Here is an 18,628-nt window from a genome sequence, read left to right as displayed (position 1 = left end):
TTTGCCCTTTTTCACTATTGTTTTCCACATTTTGGTCATTTAAACTACCTTTTGCAATCAATTTCCACCTTTTTCCTCTTTTTCCACTATTGACTACTTTTGGCCCATTTTAGTCACTTTTCACTGTTTTCTTGCCACGTTTTGCCACTTTTGGAGCGTTTTTTGCCACCGGTTACTCAGATTTTAGCTTCCTCTTGCCAATAAATATATAAGTTTCCTCATTTTTGTCAATTTTTGCAAGTTATTTAACCATTGTTGGTCACTTTTCATCCAAATTAGCTACATTTTGCTCAATAAATAACACTTGTTTACTTTTCCCCTCATTTTGCCTCTTTTTGCTTCACATTTTTCCACTATTGTTTGGCACATTTTGCCATTGCACACCACCTGTTTCTTCTTTTTTGTAAAAAAAAAAAAAAAAAAAAAAAAGAAAAATCACTCGACTGGTTTTGACCCATTTTAGTCACATATCACTTTTTTTCTTGCTATGTTTTAACAACTTTTTGGACCATTTGTTGCCACCTGTCTTCCCGTTTTTTTGTCACTTTACTTACACCTAACTCATCACTCTTAGCTTCGTCAAATGGCTGGCTGTACCAATACGTTTTCAACAATAAATCCTTGTGTAAAAAGTCAGGGGGATGATTTTGTGTTTTTATCGAACTACGAGTGTCGCATCCCCCTCATCCTCCACTGGTGAGACGCTCCTGCTTCCATGTCTTAATCTGTGCAAGGTGTGAGCCACTACTACTGCCTTCTACTCCGTCAAACGGTGAAGAATACTCGGTTGTGGCATTCGGCTGCTTTGCTCCGACTCTTGGGCTTTGGATGATGCCGTGTCATGCTTTTCTCGCTGACACCCAGACCTGTGTCACACCGAGCTAATGTTACAGGAAGCCCATGGCTCGTCACAAACTGACAGTAGTAGGTCGATGGTCAGACACCGAGCTGCCACTGCTGTGATGGATTTCCACATGCGACACCTAGATATGCCCCCCCAACCCCCCACCCACAGCCACTCGCACACCACCCGATGCCGAATCTTGGAAACTAAACTGATGGCAAGGTGACAAGAAAAATGCCATAACCATGTCAAACTCGCACACACACACGATGACACATGAGCGTTGACTCATCTCTTCGAATAGATCTAGACACCTACATGTGCGACATGCTTGTCCTGGACGACCATATGCCATTATGACAGCGGGGGCCACAAAAATGTGACCGTCTGATCCGGGGGCCACATTATCAACATTAATGCCAGAATTACTAACTGCGCATTAAGAGGTTTTTGCCGTTGTTTGTTGTTTTTAGACATTTTGTGTACTTGATGAGTCATTTGTGTTTTTTTGTTATTTCTTGTGTTATATTGTCAATCTGTGCCTTTTTTGATTCTTTCAGTACTTTTGTCGTTAAGGGTATTTTGTCTAATTGTTGTTGTTTTTTGAGTTTAGGTGGTTGTTTTTTTTTTTTATGATTCATAGTTTTATATTATTATCAAATAAACACCATACAAAGAACAATGCGTTTTTTGTTGTTGTTGTTTGATGTCTTTTTGTGTTGTTTATTTCTGACTTTTTAATCATTTTGTGTATTTATCTGTCATTTTGGGCATTTAATGAGTCATCATATCTGTTTTTGTTTCATTTGTGTGTGTTCTATTGTCAGTCTGTGCCTTTTTTTTTGATTATTTCTTTTTTATTTGTTTAATTAATTCAATTTACCTATTTTTTCAATTTTTTTTTTTTTTTTTTTAATTTCTTTATAATTTATAATTTCATTTTTATTTTCAAATAAACACCATACAAACACTGAAACTTAACATGAAAGCAGGGTCATGTGCAAGCGTCCTGAGGTTATCAATACATTTCATTAACACAGACAAAAATAAAATAAAAATTATAATAAAGAAAACAAAGAAATAATAATAAATTAATAGAATAAAAAATAAATATTTGCAAAACAAAATAATAATCATAATAGCTTTGGGATTACTTACTGTATATATTAAGAATTTACACAGCATAACTAAGATATTTACTTGTTATTTAGGTCGTTGTTTTGTGTGTCTGATGACTTTTTTGTGTATTTTCTTTCTGATCAGACTTCTTTAATTTGAATTAAAATTACTGAGATTATTATCGTGTATTGCCATTATGAGTTTTGGTCCATATCGCCCAGCTCTAGTTGCTTTGTGTATTTTTGTTGACATTCTGTGCATTTTGCTGTTGTTTTGTGTGTTTTTGGAGTTATTATGTGTATCATGTTGGGCTTCATATTACTAACAATTTCTTGAATTACAATTTTTGGTGGATTTGTCTTGGGGGACGCACTTACTTACACCGAAGACCGATGTTCCGCTCTTGAAAAGTCATGGAATAATTTAACTACTTTGGAAACGTTTTGGAAATATAGCCTATTTTATTTTAATGTTTAAAATCCAACCTTTGCTATTACTATGGAACGTTAAGATCCCTTAACCCTAACACCTTATGTTGTATATTGCTTATAATAAATGTGTCTACAAATTGAAATTGTAATCTTAGAATCTTAAAATTAAACAAGGTAACGCTTAGTTAGTTGTTGTTCAGTCTTACATTCAATAGCGGATGCTTTATTATTTAAAAAAATATTGCAAAATGGGCATCAAAGGCATTCCCTGTGCCATATTTTGCGACTAATCGTGATGGCACGCTGTCCTCTGACCTCTGTTTTTGGTCTTGGATAGATCTTAGCGGCTCAAAACTAAGTGATGGAAATTTGGTAAAATACTTTGGCGACATTTTGGAAAAGTGTGGGAACCCCCCATAGTAAACCACATACTTAACAAGAAAAGCATGGGTAAAAGCATCTTCAGATTTGCAGAAAGACTGTGTCTAAGCGTCATCAGGGCCACGCTTTGTTTGACACTCATTTTCTGTCTGCCAGCACTCTTGTCAGCAGCAGTTCTAACATGGCTACACAGGAGAATGATCATCCACTCCTAATGAGAGGATGCAACACACTTTGCAAGTGACTGCAGTGAGAATCCACAAGCCCTCCCTCACACCAATAATGGGACGTTTACTGTGTTTAGATGACAATAACAGGATTTTCTTCCATTAATTAAGAGGCTTTCACATAGTCATTATTTAGTCTCTTTGTCTCTTCTTTAGATTTGTGCTATCAGTTACATGATGCTTGGTCGGCAATCATAGAGAAGGAGAATCTAACCATGGGTGTTATTTGTCAACTCTGCACTAATACAGTGCCACTCAAAACCAATGCTTCCCTCCCTCAAATACTACTTTTATCTTCCTGCAAGTAAAAAAAAAAACCCCAACATACTATTCAAGTGCTTCTCCATTGGTTTCAGATTTTAGCGTCCTTTTGCCAATACATTTTCCTTTTTCTTCATTTTTGCAAGTTCTTTTTAACGTTTATCCAATTTTTGTTGATTCTTTAAGAATTTTTTGCCACTTTTCACCCAACAAGGCTACATTTGGCCCAATAAATAACACTTGTTTCCTTTTTTCCCTACATTTTGCCTTTTTGCGTTGCACATTTTAGCCTTTTTTCACTATTGTTTGCCACGTTTTGCTCATTTAAGCAACCTTTTGCCATTGCATACCAGCTGTTCCCTCTTTTTTGTCATTTTTTTTTTTTGCCACTCTCGACTGATTTTGGTCTTATGCTGCGTTCACACCAAACGCGGTTTCTGCGGGATCGTTCGCGTCTGTCGCGCGAAACCTTCCGCAGGATTCGCAGGATGAAAATTTTTTTCTGTATTTGCTTCGTATTCGCGTCTGAAGCGAAGCTCCGCCCACCAGACTCCCAAAAAGGCGACAACCAGGCTCTGTTTGTTTCCACCATCAACTATGGGGAGAGAAACGTGTGTCAGCTTCATTTTTAACCAGAAAGAAATAATCCAAGAAACCTCACCTCTGAAATTAATTTAAGGCATTAAAAGTCTCACAGAGAATCAATATGAGGAAACTATATATTCTTGTATGAAAATATATAACCTTGATGTGGTGTACACATAGCTGTTAAGATGCATTGATAGAAATGAAAAAGAAAGCAAAAGTACACTTCAAAATGTGTTTTTAATCAACAATTCTGAAAGAACACCATGTACATTAACATAATACCTCAATTTTAAACAAACTATTTACTTCAATATTATAATACTTACATAATAAACAAACTAGTATAAACAACTATTCACAATGTGGTTCCTGCCATGCAAAGAGTGCCGCCCACCCCAGCCCATCCAGCCCAATCAAAAACTTAGTGAAAATTTTCCAAATTTAGTGTTACCGGATGATAATCAAGAAGTTTAAAACTTTGAAATGTAACGTTCCCTAAATTTTGGTGGCACTTTTTGCAGGTCTCTGAAAAACATCTCATCCTCAGTCAGAGCTGGTGGTGAGGAGGAGGTCTCCTGAAGGTCTGTATGATAAGCTGCTTTAATCTCCAATAAACAAACACATTATATATATATATATATATATATATATATATATATATATATATATATATATATAAACAAATATTAATAGCTTATCAAGTCACTGTTACTTAAATAAAATCAGATATATTTTTATTAAACATTAAATGAGGTAATAATCAACATTGTCATCACTGATATACCAAGCATTTATAGATACATTTGAATTATAACAGAATGCAAAACAACTTCTGTCATGTTCATATCAGATGGTTTGGCTGCACTTGTTTCTGCAGGAGATGCTGCTGCAGCACCATCATCATCATCACCATCATCACCACCAGCATCCCCCTCCATCACTCATCTGATTGTTTACCTCTGAGTGACAGCAAACAATATATGAAACACATTACTATAGATTTTAAATCACTATACTAGATTTAGATCCCCCCACTAGAAGAAGCCCTGTGATGCATAAAGGCCTGAATATTAACCTGGTATATATTTCTACATGTCTGCACTGATAAACAAACCTCCAGTTTCTGATGGTTGACCATACTTTGCGGTCCTGTCTTCCTCAACCCCCTGCCCCATGTTGCTGCTTGTCTCTCGCGGTGAAACAAAAGGGTCGATGAAGGACATGACCACAGGGTATTTCCACAGTTTGGATGTTCCTTCAGCTGACGCACTACGCTTCTCCTGACTTTTTTTCCTCTCATAAACCATCAGTGAAAAAAGCTGGTGTTAGCGGCTAACTCCATCATTAGCTAATGCTATCCTCGCTCACTGCCGACTTTCAAAGATGAAAACTACAGAGAGAACATTTACCTGCTGCTCCACCTCCTCGCTGATTCTCCTCCACACCAAATCCTTCCTTGTCCTGGTCCCGGTTAAAATAACAGGCCGTGTCATATAGCTCCCAGTGGTCACACACCGCTACGATTAGCTTCTCCTCAATGGTTGAACGGGTGAAAATACTGGTTTCCGTGTTGCCTGCCTGACGTCATTGCCAACAAGGACTCTGGATGGCTTTCGCGCCTGCGCATCACGCGAAACAGCCGCTGGAGAATATCACGAAAATCAGGAGCGCGCTTGCAGCAGCCATCGCTTTCCACGCGCTAATCAGTCCGCGCCGCCCCACCGGCGAATAATTCACCTCCCAGCTCGTCTAAACCATTGACTTTGCATGTAATCTGTTCGCTTGTGCCGCAAAAAACTCATTTGGTGTGAACGCAGCATTAGTCACTTTTCACTCTTTTCTTGGCATGTTTTTGCCACTTTTGGAACTTTTTTTGCCACCTGTTACTCATTTTTTGACATGAATACAGTGCCACTCAAAACCAACGCCCCAACCCTCCTTCCGTCCTGCATATACTACTTCTATCTTCCTGCAAGTCAAAAAAACAAACATACTATTGAAATGCTTCTCCATTGGTTTTCCTAGACTAAGCTTCTGAGGATGTTCAAACATCTCCTCAGAACAGTTTCCCTGTTACAGCAGTGGTATAATCCACAACCTGAAGAGCAATTAAAAGTTTAACCCAGACTTTAAGGAAGTAACCATGTGTGATCTTTTCCCTCCCCTTCCTTTCCAGCTTCTGTCTACAGCTATGTGCACGGGGTGAATGCTAATAGGGAAGCCCTGACTGTGGCTCTCTTCAAAACCCATCGGTAAAAGGAGAGACCAAAGGAGAAGGTGTTTTGAAGAATGTGAATAAGGCTTAAGATGGAGGAATAACGATGTCTCCTCTGGGATATTATTTATTCCATTTGCCTTGCCATTTTTTCACCAACTTACTTTTTATCTCTTGCGTCTTTTCTCCGTCTCCATTTGTCACTTTATTTTATTTCTTAGAGATGTCCCTGATTGTTCCAAATGAACCAATCCCCTGCCGTTAACTCTTTGCAACAATTTCATATGAGTTGTATCTACTACAACATCATTAGGTGTAACAGTTGGGGTATTTTTTCCATTAATTTTTGCACATATTTTCCTGAACCGAGGATCTGATTGCCTTATACCTTCTGCCAAACAAGTTTAGTAGATAAATATTTTGAACTGTTATTAATGCTCCAGGTAAAGCATTGGGGATTTAATTGTACAGTAAAGTACATTGTTACGTTTTTCTTTATTGTCTTTTTGTTTCCCCTTTTTATCCTATCTTTATTCAAACAAAACATGACCCGGGATGAGTATGTTAGATAGCAGTTTGAAAGACACAGGGAACATAAAGAGAAGCACTAGAGCTTGACGGGACTGGAGCTATCAGTGAGGCCAAAACGTGATACTTGAGACTCCACAGGGGAGAACATTTACAAAAACCTTGCAGCCGACTATTTCACTGACATTCCCACGACTTACCCAGCCCTAACCAACCCTCCCCCACGCTCCCTCACAGCAGGTATTAGACACCTGAGATTCCTTCAACATTCAATACACCTTCTTGTTCTTGATTGCTGATCCTGCAAAGAATCCAAGCTATGCAATGTAACTTAATATAATTCAAGAACAAAACAACCTGAAACCATCCTCTTCTATGACAGGATGACTTGGAGGTATTTGTCTCATTAGCAGCACCATTGTCTATCTACTCACAGGATTAGAATTGAAGTTTTAGCAAAACAAGAACTTTAAAACAAGATATTGTGATATGAAAACGTCAAACAAAATGTATCGTCAAGGGTACAAGTGGTATTGAAATAGGGGCAAATTAAATAAATCAACAATCTACTACACACCAGATGATTGTAGTTTGTTTTTACTTTTTATAATCGTATTGAGTTGAAAACCAGTCATACCCAGAGTAAGAATATCAAGAGTTGAAGCAAAAATAATGGCTTTTTTACAAATGGCAAGTTTTTGGCCTTTTTCCCTTGTATCTTGAAGCCAGTGTTTCATCCTCTATTTGGATTATTACAGGTACATACTGTAGCTTGGTGGTGGATTCTGTTTCAACTCGCTTTTTTTTTGGCAATCATGGTTAAACAGTTTTACCTACAATATCTTTTGGTCTCGCCCTCTGTGGTAGGACTTTATCTTCTCTTTCATCAAACCTTGGATCCATTCTCCTAACATTCTGGTTGACTGCAAAAAGACACAAGACCAAATATTTGTGTGCACTCCTTTTATCCCCAAGACGAAACCTGCTTCGTTGACTTTCTTTGGTTACCTGTAGTAAGTCACTTGGAGGTATTCATCTAATTGTCAGCACCATTATGTATCTATTTTCAGTCTTAGAATTGAAGTTTTACCAAAAGTAGAACTTTAAAAAAGGCTACTGTGAAAATAAAACGTCAAACAAAATGTATCGTTGAGGGTACAAGTAGTGTCGAAAGAAGGTTATGGCTTGTTTTTACTCTTTCTAATCGCATTGAGAAAACCAGTCATACCCAGAGTAAGTGTGCAAAGAGTTAAAGCAAAATAATGGCTTTTTTTCCAAACGGCAAGTTTTTGGCTTTTTTCCTTCTTATCATGAAGTCAGTGTTTCATCCGACTCCCAGTAATTAGAGTTCGCTATATTTGGATTATTACAGGTACCTTGTTGGTGGTGGATGCAGTAGCAACTGGCTTTTTTTTTTGGCAATCTTGGGCAAACTATTTTACTTTCTTTATCTTTTGGTCTCACCCTTTTTGATAGGACTTTGGTTAACTGCAAAAAGAAACAAGACTAAATGTTTTGTGTGCTCCATTTATCCCCAAGTCTAAACCTGCTTTATTTACTTTCTTTGGTTACTGGTAGTTAGTCACTGCCATCTGCCAAAGGTATTTACTGCTTAAACCACACATGCGCTTTGTTAGCTTTACCAGGCACATCATTTTCACAATCCAGCGTTTTGTCCAGAAGGTTTTCCGCAAACTTGCGCCTAATGATATAATAAAGCCATACACAAAAACCAGGCTCAAGATCGTTCTCCAAACACAGTCTGCATTGTACTGTATGTGAACACAGGCTTTCATCAGCATAAAATTAAAAAGTCTTTTCACAGTTTTCAGAAGATAAGTGACAAAAAACTTTTGGGGCCAAAACATCAAGACAATGTGTAACCTATTCAAGGTTTTCTGGGAGACAAAAGCAAAAAAAAAAAAAACCGTATGCCTCAAAGAGAGTGGCTTTGACAGCACCCCAACAGTGTCGTTCAGGGCAGGAGGAAATGAAAATCAAATCTGAAAGGTCATGGATTATAGACAAAAGTGGCACGGTCCTGTTTTTATTGGCTCAAGGTGTGCTCATACACAGACTGCCCATGTGTTTTCTCTCTAGCACTGAGGAAACAGGCCAGGGCTGAGCTTTGTCTGGATCTCCCAGTTAAAAAAAAAAAAAAAGTAGTAAAAGAAAGACTATTTTCTTTGGTTCTTTGGATGACGGATTTGCTTAATCACCCATGGCTGTCACAGCTGGATTTTTATCACAAGCACACCTCAAAGAGGCCCTTCTCTGTCAAGACCCTAAAAAGGGTCACCACATCTGGCAAAAATAAAAGCCCCAAAAGTGCTAACTGCTTAATGAATGACATACATTTGAAGATTGGCTCTACTACGGCATGCAGGGCACAGCAATGTTTGTTCTACGCGCGCGTCTAGCAGTGGATTGTTCATCTTTCTAAACGCAGAGCTTAAAAGAAAACCCATCACATCAGTGTGAATCAATAAATTGAATTGGACGTTAAGTAATTTTTAAAACCTCTGTAGCTCTCTTGAAATTAAAATGGAAACGGGGTCACGACTTTTTTCTTTGTTAGTTTGAGTTCCTGGCTTTGGTCAGTGCGTCACGGCTGGATTGATTGGCAGGCAGCAGGTCGGGGTGGGAGGTATAGGGACCGCCAGGAAAGGGCAAATACTTAGTGAAGCTTAGCAAACACTGCGGTTCTGAAGGCAGCTTCTAGAGGAAGGTCAAGTCTGTGCCATTTGACAGCAAGATCGCTCATTCACTTTAGCGGCCACTGTGTTTTTTCTTTGCATCGTGTCAAATTTCTCAAAGTGTCTTTGCGGTAATGAACCCTAGTTTTACCTTCATTTTGCTTAATGTACATGGTAGATAACGTCTCAATTTCCCTCCTCTGGTCGGGTAACATCATGACAAGTCTGACAACAGTCTTACTTTTGAATACTCAAGTGATCTAGGATAGTGGCTCTCAAACGTTTTTGGCTTAAGTACCCCTTTTCCTTTTATTTCTGAATCCAAGTACCCCATTTGTCAGACTATGAAATTTTGCTTAAAAAACTATTGAAAAACAAATATAGAGCAAAATGATGGAATGAATGAGTGACAACACACATTTGAAATAATCTCATTTTGTAAATAAGTGGAAAGAAACAGTATTTAGTGCAGTGGTTCCCGACCTTTTTTGGATCGTGACGCTATATTGATATTAAGAACTTCTGGCGACCCCAAAGACATTTTTGGGTGGGACCAACACTGACACTTTATTGTTAATGTTCCAGTCTCTCTCACTCTCAAGTACCCCTTGTAGTGCCATAGCGTACCCTGTAGCCCCATTTGAGAAACACTGATGTAGGGAAAAAATGACTGGTCATGACAAGCAGTATTAGGTGGAGGGTTTCATGTAGAAAGCTTTACGATTCAGTTTTCATGTCTGGCTATTTCTTAAACATCTTTCTGTGACAGCGAGACAAAAAAAAAAAAAAAAAAGCTGACTTTTTCTTTCTTATTCATTTATTTACAAGACACAGATTGAAGGGAGTGAAGGTCGCGGCGCACTCAGTGCTTGCTGCAGATTCTAATCCAAAGCCTTTGGCGATATCTGCATGAACTCCATTTCTGCTCCGCAAACAAATTTAGCTTTTTTCTTCCCCACACTCTTCCACCTTTCTTCCACCTCACTCTCCCTCCAGTGAAAACACAAGGAAATTCTTCTGAAGAGAATCTATTTGTTCAATTAACTTTTTTTTTTTCCCCCTCTCTGTATCAGCTTCTTTATTCTCTCCCCAACTCAATTTTCTCTTGCTCGGTGCTAGCTACGATGCTTTCTTTTCTCAGCTATTCATTAGGTAAGCATCTTTTAATTCGCCCCATTAGAAAGTGGTGTTTTCCAAAAAGTAACCGCATTAAATCAGATCCAAACAGAGTAGTTGTTTTATCTGTTAGAGTCACACAAGCTGTGGGATTTGTTAACACACACCTCGCAGTAAACAAGTGTTTGGAAGAAAATCAACGTATCCAACGAGAGGACGAAAAGACAAAGAAAACACAAATTAACATCTCAACCATCGCTTAGTTGTTTTGTTGTTGCTTATGGAGAGCAATTATCTGTGTTGGCCTCGTTTTTAATTATGCAAAAAATGGTTGACTGTCCAAGTTAAATTTGAATATTTACACTAATTTATTTGTGGAGTGTTGATTGTAATTATATGGAAACATGATTTAGGATTTAGGGAACCAAGCAGAAAATATAGAAATGAATGCAAATTCACACACTTACACACAGACACTCAGTATTTCAACCCAAATATTGATACAGGACCGTCAAAAGTATGGTTCGTGGCCCATGTGAGGCCCTCAAGACAGATTAAACAGAAAGGGTAGGGTAGGGACTCCATGTTTGTTGTTATTCCACTTTTATCTCATTTCAATATTGAACTTATCTTTTTAACACTAAAAATATAAGTATGTCTAGAGAATTTATAGAGATGTATGTCGCTGCATAACTAAAAATAGTATGAGCTTTTTGATTTGGTTCATCCCGAATGTGGGAAAATTGCTTTGATCTTGCAGATTTTGTATGTAATTTTAATGTAAACATGAATATTTTAGTACTGCACCAAGTTCGAATGACTAAACTATTTACAGCATAGAATCTGAGAATCTCATCCATATCCAAGTAGATTTGGTACTGTAACTGAAATAACGCTAACTAAACTGAAAATCAAATGGAACCAAATTAAATCTAATTTAATGGTAAATCAAATGGAATCAAATTAAGAAAGTTTAATTCATATCCCAGCACTAATAGAAATAGTATAGTATAAAGGCTCAAAATGGCAGAGAACAGCCGACTATGTTACCACGATGATTTGACTCGTTTTTTGCTCGCATCAAAGTTTTGGAATCGGTCCAAACTCACAGGAAAACCCTGTCAGTTACAGAGCTGTTTTCAATACTTTATTGTACAGTCTCGTTGTGATTTTCAGCTGTAAAAGCAGTGAACTGAACAAGCAAAGGTGTGCTAAAATTACGTTTAATCATTCTTCACGGTACCTTAAATAAGTATTTAAGTGAAGTCAGATGTACTTTTAAGCCAAAAAACGCAAAAGGGAGGGAGCAGAAAGCAACATTAAGGTTCAGGAATGTGCATGAGTAGTGCTGAGTCAGCACGAGAGGCGAGCCCCGACTGTATTTTCCAGCTAATTAATCAATAGCATTATCCATTTGTTATGCTATTTACTGTGTTAAAGACCGCGCCCGGTCTTTGATTTCTTGCCTCATGCTTATTCTGGCCGTTTCATTACTAATTTCTACCTTTAATCATCCAATACTTGGTCGATGTGGAGAAAAGAGAAAGAAACAAACTAGCACAGTAAGAAAAAAGGCGTCCTTGACTGCTGATGATATGACGCTGTACAACAATAAGGAAGAGCGAATATATAGAAGAAGCTGCCTTGTGTGTGGAATCAGTGTGCCTACTTTTTTCTGGCATTCTCTAGTGACAAATTAAACCAACCATAGCCTAAAGCTGGCTGTCTGTTTGCCTCGTGTTTATTTTAGTGGAGGGAACATGGGGACGAGCAGCCTTTCTTACTTAGCTGCAATTAGCACACAGGCTTAGTTAGCTTCTGTTTTCCTGGCAAGCTTGTGAAGGTCGATTGTTGTGCAGTCTGATTACAAGGTTTTTCTATTGAAAGTTGTGAAGCTAAGGAAAAGCTAGCAAGGCAAGTGCAAGGTGTTTATTTATCGTTGTGATGGGGTGTTACTTTAATTTTTCAGGGCTAAAAACTCACCACTCTTAGCTTTATCCTAGTTTCTACCTTCATTCTCTTTCTTCCTTACCTCTACTTTTGCCATCCTAACCCAAATCCCCCTCCAATCTTTGATAAACCGTCCCTAGCTGACATTAAAAAACAAAAACAAAAAAAAAATGTAAAACAGTCCATTTGATAGGGTCCTTCAGCCATTTGGTTTCTCTACTTTTTCCATTGAAAGTTGTGAAACTAAGGGAAAGCTAGCAAGGCAAGTACAAGATGTTTCTTTACCGTTGTGATGGAGTGTTAGTTTGATTATTCAGGATGAAAAAACTCACTACTATTAGCTTTATTCTTGCTTCTACCTTCATTATCTTTCTTCTTTACTTACACTTTTACCATCTTAACCAAAATTCCCCTTTTATCTTTGATAAACAAAGCCCCAAGCTGAAAATAAAAAACAAAAAAAACAGTAAAGCATTCCATTTGATAGTGACTGCCGGCCATTTATTTCACTGTACTATTTCTATTGAAAGTTGTGAAGCTAAGGGAAAACTAGCGATACAAGTAAAATATGTTTATTTACCATTGTGATGGGGTGCTACTTTGATTTTTCATAGTGAAAAAACTCACCACTATTAGCTTTATCCGAGCTTCTAGCTTCATTCTCTTTCTTCCTTTCCTTTCCTTTTACCATTCTAACCCAAATCCCTCTTCAACCCTTGATAAACCAAGCTCCTAGCTAACATTAAAACAGTAAAACAGTCCCTTTAATAGTGACCCCTGGCCATTTGGTTTCTCTGAACTTTTTCTATTGAAAGTTGTGAAGCTAAGGGAAAGCGCACAAGGCAAGTACAAGATGTTTATTTACCGTTGTGATGGAGGGTTTTCAGGGCTAAAAACTCACCACTACTTGCTTTATCCTATTCTCTTTCTTCCTACCTTTACTTTTACCATCCTAACCCAAATCCCCTTCCAATCTTTGATAAGCCGCCCCTAGCTGACATTAAAACAGTCCCTTTGATAGTGACCCCGGGCCATTTGGTTTCTCTTGTAGCCGTTTCGCCGAGTGACCTTCTCGGTGGTGAGCCAGCCCCAGGACCCTCACCAGCAGGGATCGCTGCAGAGCTGCTACGACAGTGGCCTGGATGAGTCGGAGACACCCAGCAGCAAGAGCTCATCGGGCCCCAGGCTGGGCGCCCTTCCCCTACCCGAGGACAGCTACGAGAGGACAACGCCGGATGGCAGTGTCGGTGAGGCAGAGCATATGGAAAATGGTAGGGGCAAACATTGAAAGGAGATTTAGACATCGCTAAGATACAGGAGTACACACACACGCACACGTTAGCGGAGGATACACACACAGAACAACAGGCGTTAGACGCAAAAACAGTGCAGATCCATCGCCAATTTTCTCCTTCCCTCTACTCTATTCTGCGGAAACTTTTCTCTGCATTAGGGATGGTGTGGTGTGACTGTTGTGATCTTTAACACAGTTTTTCCTTTTAAACCAAAAAAAAAGTATTCTATTCTTGTTTTAACTTGTTTCAGCGTGGTGGGTGATTTTCAATAAGATCTTTCTATATTGTCCTGTTATTTGAGTTGAAGCATAAAAAAAAGAAAATACCCTGGATATTATTCCGCTAGAAAGATTTATGAAGAATGCCAAAACAAACACGCAATATGTTTTTGGCTTGAAGGTCTGAAGGAGTTCATTTGGCTGCCAATTGGGAGGTAAAACTGATGTTCTGTAGGTTGAAATCAAAAAAAGAAGGCAGCCTAGAGAGAGTGAGTGGGAGCAATAGAAAAAGAGCTGAGTGAAAGACATTTTGTATCTTCTCTTCCAGAACCCTCCCCTAGCTAGTCCAATCTTCTTTTGCACAAAGCCAAAAAATATGTATCAATGTGTGAGTGTGTGTGCAGTAAGAGATGAGGGTAATGGTCCCATTCATAGTGGAGAAGTCTGAGGCGATGCTTAACAAGGAGTAGCTGTCTTGAGAGTGCTAAGCCTAAGTGCTCAAGCTTACCCAGTGCAGCTTAGGATAAAGATATTCAAATAGCTCAGAGATTTACATCTCCTCTTCTACGATGCAGTTGTTTGCCAGATGATGCCTTAACTCATTTCACATCAAATTTACTTTCTCTTAGAATGTGCAAGTCGAAGTCTGGGCAGAAGTTTACCCATTTTGGGCTATGCTAACGCTAACTAGCCCCACAAAAAATATATATATTTCAAATAGGATTCTCTAGTTTTCATCAACACAATAGACATTAAAATAAGAAACTGGATCCAGGCTTTGTTAAAAGTTACAGAAAAATAATAAAACCCTGATCTTAAACAACAAAATGTTTCAATAAATCCTGTCTTTTTATAATAATCATGATCATAATAATCATAACACTTCATTGTCCTTCTGGCTGTAGCGCAGTGTGCACATGTTTCCAATTTCAGACCCTTTGAGGTTGCCAGTGAAAAGTAATCTGAAGCTTTGGATAAGATTTTTTGGACGACCGTCAAGGTCAATTCATGAATCAGCTTCCATCTAAAAGAAACAACATGCTCTGCTGCTGCTGCTTGCTATCTTTTGTAATCAGGTGCGTGTGTATGGCCGTGTGTGTGTGTGTGTGTGTGTGTGCGCGCTTCAGTATAGTTTGGCTTGTTGCTTGTAGATCTTAGCTTACTTGTTGTCTTTTCTTCGGCACAGCAACAAAAGGATTTTAACTTGCTAATTTGATGCTGGGGTGGGGGGGTTGATTGGGACGCTTATTGCTTTAAGTTTCGTGATACGATTGGGGATACAAGCACCCCTTGTGTGTACAGTCAAGGCGTCCTTGAAGAAGACACCAAGTCCCTGCTTGCTCACTTGCGCTAGGTCAATGTGGATAAGGGCATTAGCCAAATACCTAAGAGTAAAGTAAATGCAATCATCTAAGGTTAGGGCAAATATTGGCAAACGGCTTCAGCCACTGGAGCGAATTTAAATACAGTCATTAGCGCCCCCCCGTCTTGTTGTAGCGAGCACGCACAAAGACACCATCACATTTGCTCGGTGCTCAGTCTTTTGTGAGAAAATGAGGAAGTTATGAGTAGAGAGGGAGAACAAGAGTCAGCAGATGGCTTACTGTGGCGTTCACTGCTGACATGGGCATCGTTAGCCACAGGTAACTGCATGCCAACACTTACTGCAGCATTTTGAGACCATCAAACTTATTTTTCGTGCCACGACCAATGGGAAGGGTTGACAGAGAGAAAGAAAGGATATTGGTTCGTGTAGCTTTGGAGCTTAGCTGCGTACGTAGATGTTGGTAACAGTTGGGTTTCGTTCACCTGTTTCATTCTTGGTTTTCGGACCAGATGGCTAATTGCGACCGTTTTCTTGTCGGAAGACTTCAGCTAATTTTTAAAGAACACATTATTAACTGTTTTTCAATAACTGATGAGAGATAAATACAGAAGAAACAAGTAAAGGTTTTTTTTTGTTGTAAGTTTGACTTTTGCTGAACTGAACTGAACTCCAGACAAAGACACACGCCCTTGTTTGAGTCTGAGACTTCTTTGATTGTGGTTCTTCGTCAATGTTTGCACCATGTGAACAATCATTCTCCTCCACTGTTGATCACGCATGATTGTAGCCCCGCCCCTCCACTCAAGAGAAGTTGATGCAGTAATAACACGCCGACTGTTTTTCCCCCGCTTTAGACTGTTTATCCTCCTATAGTTATCAAGATTAGATTTCAAACTATATATCACTCTGTCAATCTTTAAAGTCTTTTAATCACAACAACTTATTGATTCTTACCCACTATTCATGGTCTTTATAAGCTGCTCAGATGTGTGTGTTTTGCAATCATTTTGATGCACAGCTGGTCCTTTCACTTATTCATAACTTACCCTGGAGCTCATCAGGTCTTCACAAATGTTATGTATTCGGAGTCAAACACCCGATTATGCCAATATAGGAATCAAAACGTGTATCGTCCGTCTGGTGCGTCAAAGACTTGTACTTGTTATTGATCGGAACAATGCTTATAGCCTGTGGATTTTAGGTTTTTGTTTTTTTTTCCTTCTTATAATTTTTTACTGGAGGAGTTTAGCTCGAGATAACATGCCTCCACGTCGTGCCGTTGTGATGAGTGAAGCATGTGAGGTGTGCAAAGGGTTTTCCTGTGAAGCCTCAGCGTGAATGTGAAAAGCTCCTGGCACTGGAGACGTAGTATAATTCTTAAGCACATCAGTGAAGCTAGGCCGTTGTGCTGTGCTTGTTACAAACTCAGAATTCTACAATTGGGTCCATGGCGTGATTCATGATCTGGTAGCTTTTCATATATATATATATATATATATATATATATATATATATAAAAACTAAAAAAACAACAACTAGATTTCATTGATTTAAGTGTAAAAAACACACAAAAACCTTATTCTAAGCTGTAAAATGTGTCACATTTATATGGAGCCCCTGAAGGGACACAATTTATTTTATTTATTTATTATTATTATTATTATTATTTACATGCTTATGTTAAAATTTTACTTAAGCGCTTAAAATCATTGTGTTTGCGGAAATGTTTGTTAAATGTGCATGTCAACAAATTTATGTTTTAGTTCCAGTGAGATTCATTTTGTCTTCTTTTTTAATCATATGCTAAGTTGAGATTTGAGACAAGGTTTTTCGGGATATTTTTATGAGAAACTTCAAAGGACGCATCAAAGGCGATCAGCAGAACTCCTCTGACGAAGACTGGCAGTCGTCACTCGAAACATGTCGGGAAATAAAGATTTCCTGAAAAACCTTGTATGAATAAACAAGTTAATGCTTGTACTTTTAATTTTTACGCAATTGCTTAACTCCCTAAAGTTGGTTATAGGGAAGTAATGATGCGGGTGTTGTCGGCTTTTGTCCACCACTAACACACTGACATGTTTTAAATTCAGCACCAGCGGTCACACAATAGTATGGTTTACAACTTGAGGCGAAACATCGGGGGCACTTGCACGCTAGCGTAAAAACTTATTAGCGCTCACTTAAAAACTGTGTACGCACTCAAGTTGAGGCTTTACATGAGTGCGTGAAATGGATTTTAAATTAGAAGTAGGAATTACTTGTACTTTAATGGTAAATGGTAAATGGACTTGATTTTATATACCCAATCACTCTCACATTCACACACCAGTGGGACAGGACTGCCATGCAAGGCGCTAGTCGACCACTGGGAGCAACTTAGGGTTCAGTGTCTTGCCCAAGGACACTTCGACACATAGTCAGGTACTGGGATCGAACCCCCAACCTCTCGATCAGAAGACGACCCACTACCACCTGAGCCATGGTCGCAATACAACTAATACAACTGTAAACTTGACAGTTCTGAGCTAAATAGAAAATAAACTTAGATGATTACATCTGTGAACCTGCCTTTCTAAAATGTACTAAGCATTTTGTATGAGGTTGAATGCTGAATCATGCTATGTTGCTAAATAATGTCCCCACGTCACGTTTTGTCTGAGCGACTGATGCTTTCTTCATTTAGTTTGGCTGAAACAACATTAAAGAGTGTAGACTATAGCATGTCCTGCTGGGTGTTAGCGTTAGCATGCCTCCCACGTTTCACTTCTGTTTTGGCTTCTAGACCACCTCCCTCCCTCTCTCTCTATCGCTAGCAAATGAACACACCGACAAGACCTAATCAATCTCTTATCCCTCCTGATGAGAAATTTTGGGTACTACCACTGTGGTACTACCACAAACAGGATCTTGCGTTAGCTTGCTAGCTCGTTAGCACGCGTAGGCTAAAAACCCCTGGCAGAGAATGCAGACTTTATACATCATTTACACACACAAACACTTCACTTTGCTGCCTTCCATTCCTGTTTCGCCACATTTAAAGTGCGTCTCTTTGAAAGGCTGCTTAGCCTAGTTAATAATGTGCGAGCGTATGTGTGTATACACTTGTGTGTGCGAGTCTGTTCATTAGGCAAACCCAAATTGTAAGGGGCCAGATGGCAAAGCGAGTTTGTTTAATTAAAACCATTCATATTTTAAGAGCGGAGCTGCAGTTGTGCTGGTCTCGAGTCGGATTTTTTCCCAGACTAGGTGGAGGCGTGAGGGTTTGTGTCTGTGTGTGTGCGCGTGTGTGTTTGTGTGCCAATCACTACCCAATGGAGAGCAATGTAGTGAAAAATCGCTCAGCGGAAGGCACTCTGTGGTATAAATCAGCGTGCTACACACATTTTAAGCCCTTCCGTCTGCTTTCCCCGAGGTCACAATGCGAGTTTA

At 38.9% G+C, this 18,628-nt stretch overlaps 1 protein-coding gene across 6 annotated transcripts in view; it reads left to right on the top strand.

Annotated features, from left to right (window-relative positions):
- Nucleotides 1-18,628, top strand: part of pcdh7b (protocadherin 7b) — a 149,429-nt gene that overhangs the window by 63,336 nt on the left and 67,465 nt on the right. For 2 of the 6 annotated variants that reach the window (XM_028473894.1, XM_028473898.1), the window contains exon 2: nucleotides 13,408-13,603. The exons of 2 other annotated variants lie outside the window; for them this stretch is intronic. In XM_028473894.1, the coding sequence (XP_028329695.1) occupies nucleotides 13,408-13,603 (196 nt within the window). Of the gene's footprint in view, nucleotides 1-13,407; nucleotides 13,628-18,628 lie in introns of all 6 variants that reach the window. 2 more of the 6 variants (XM_028473893.1, XM_028473896.1) reach the window with 1 other exon arrangement.

Source organism: Gouania willdenowi, chromosome 18, assembly GCF_900634775.1.
Source record: "Gouania willdenowi chromosome 18, fGouWil2.1, whole genome shotgun sequence".
NCBI lineage: Eukaryota > Metazoa > Chordata > Actinopteri > Blenniiformes > Gobiesocidae > Gouania > Gouania willdenowi.
Note: the sequence above shows the minus strand (reverse complement) of the source record. Positions and strands in the feature narration are given on the sequence as shown.